The sequence below is a fragment of the Branchiostoma floridae genome, chromosome 6 (assembly GCF_000003815.2).
Source record: "Branchiostoma floridae strain S238N-H82 chromosome 6, Bfl_VNyyK, whole genome shotgun sequence".
NCBI classification, from domain to species: Eukaryota; Metazoa; Chordata; class Leptocardii; order Amphioxiformes; family Branchiostomatidae; genus Branchiostoma; species Branchiostoma floridae.
Window position 1 is genome coordinate 20,958,011 of NC_049984.1, and position 1,345 is coordinate 20,959,355.

Genomic DNA, 1,345 nt, shown 5'->3' on the forward strand with positions numbered 1-1,345 from the left:
GATGGCATCGCAGGCATGGGGTCTGTAAACACAAAACAAACATCACTAGCTGGTACAGCCGGTACGCATGCAGGAACTCTTCTCTCTCTCGTTCTCTCTCCCATTCTGTCATTCCTGATGGCATCGCAGGCATGGGGTCTGTAAACAACAAACAAACATCACTAGCTGGTACAGCCGGTACGCATGCAGGAACTCTTCTCTCTCTCGTTCTCTCTCCCATTCTGTCATTCCTGATGGCATCGCAGGCATGGGGTCTGTAAACAACAAACAAACATCACTAGCTGGTACAGCCGGTACGCATGCAGGAACTCTTCTCTCTCTCGTTCTCTCTCCCATTCTGTCATTCCTGATGGCATCGCAGGCATGGGGTCTGTAAACAACAAACAAACATCACTAGCTGGTACAGCCGGTACGCATGCAGGAACTCTTCTCTCTCTCGCTATAGCTAGCCGATTCCCAAAAAAGATAAGCTGAACTGTAAGAATAAATTTACTGAAAAACTGATAAAAATAAATATAAAACTTTGAAAATTGACATGTATGTATTTTCACTATACCATAAAACAATATAGTATACACATCCCAGTTCATTTCTTTTTGTCAAGGACATGAATACAAGAAGCTACGTTATTGATAATAGGAGGCCAGAAGTGTTTGAAGACAACCAAATCTTGAAGAGTTAAACCACTCAGAAGCATTTCTTCTGGAGTGAGTGGCTCAAATATGAAAGTGTGGTCTTACAGCATCATTCTAATAATTCTTCAGGATACACCAAACCCTGTTTCTCAAAGCAATGAAAAAAGTCCCTATATGTACCTTTGGCTCCAGACTTTGCTGCCCTGACGTAGTCATCGTACCTCTGCTGTTTGTCAGCGTCCCGTGGGAATGGTCTGAAGTTCCCCGGGGTGGTGGTGGTCGCTTGTTCTGCCTGGGGGAGATGTAGTGAGAGATGAGGACAGCATACAGTACGTCACATATCCAGATAATGTCATCATGCAAGGCCCAGCATGCCTTATGGGGCCTTGGACCGAATCACTCTCAGTCAAATCACTGCCCTATTTTTGTATCACTACTCCACTAGCACATGTAACTTAGCCAAGTTAGAATAAAAGTTCAGTCTGCTCATAGAAGTGTCTCCTAGTCCTCAATCGTAGTCAACAGAGCACTACAAGGAGTCAGGGAACACAACACAACACATGTACATGCTCCGGCACCACCCAGGGTTACACATTGTGAGGTCTAAAAAATCACTACCCATATATGCCAAAAAGCAGTTACTAAAGCAACTGGATATGATTTTGGAAATGGTCAGACATTTCTGACAACCATTTGGTGTCTATAGCCAG

The 1,345-nt window shown here is 44.1% G+C and overlaps 1 protein-coding gene across 1 annotated transcript in view; it reads right to left on the reverse strand.

The window, feature by feature from the left end:
- Positions 1-1,345, reverse strand: part of LOC118418372 (G patch domain-containing protein 1-like) — a gene marked incomplete in the record, with an annotated part of 19,502 nt that overhangs the window by 15,097 nt on the left and 3,060 nt on the right. The window contains 2 exon segments of the mRNA XM_035824247.1: positions 281-370; positions 816-927. Of these exon segments, the coding sequence (XP_035680140.1) occupies positions 281-370; positions 816-927 (202 nt within the window).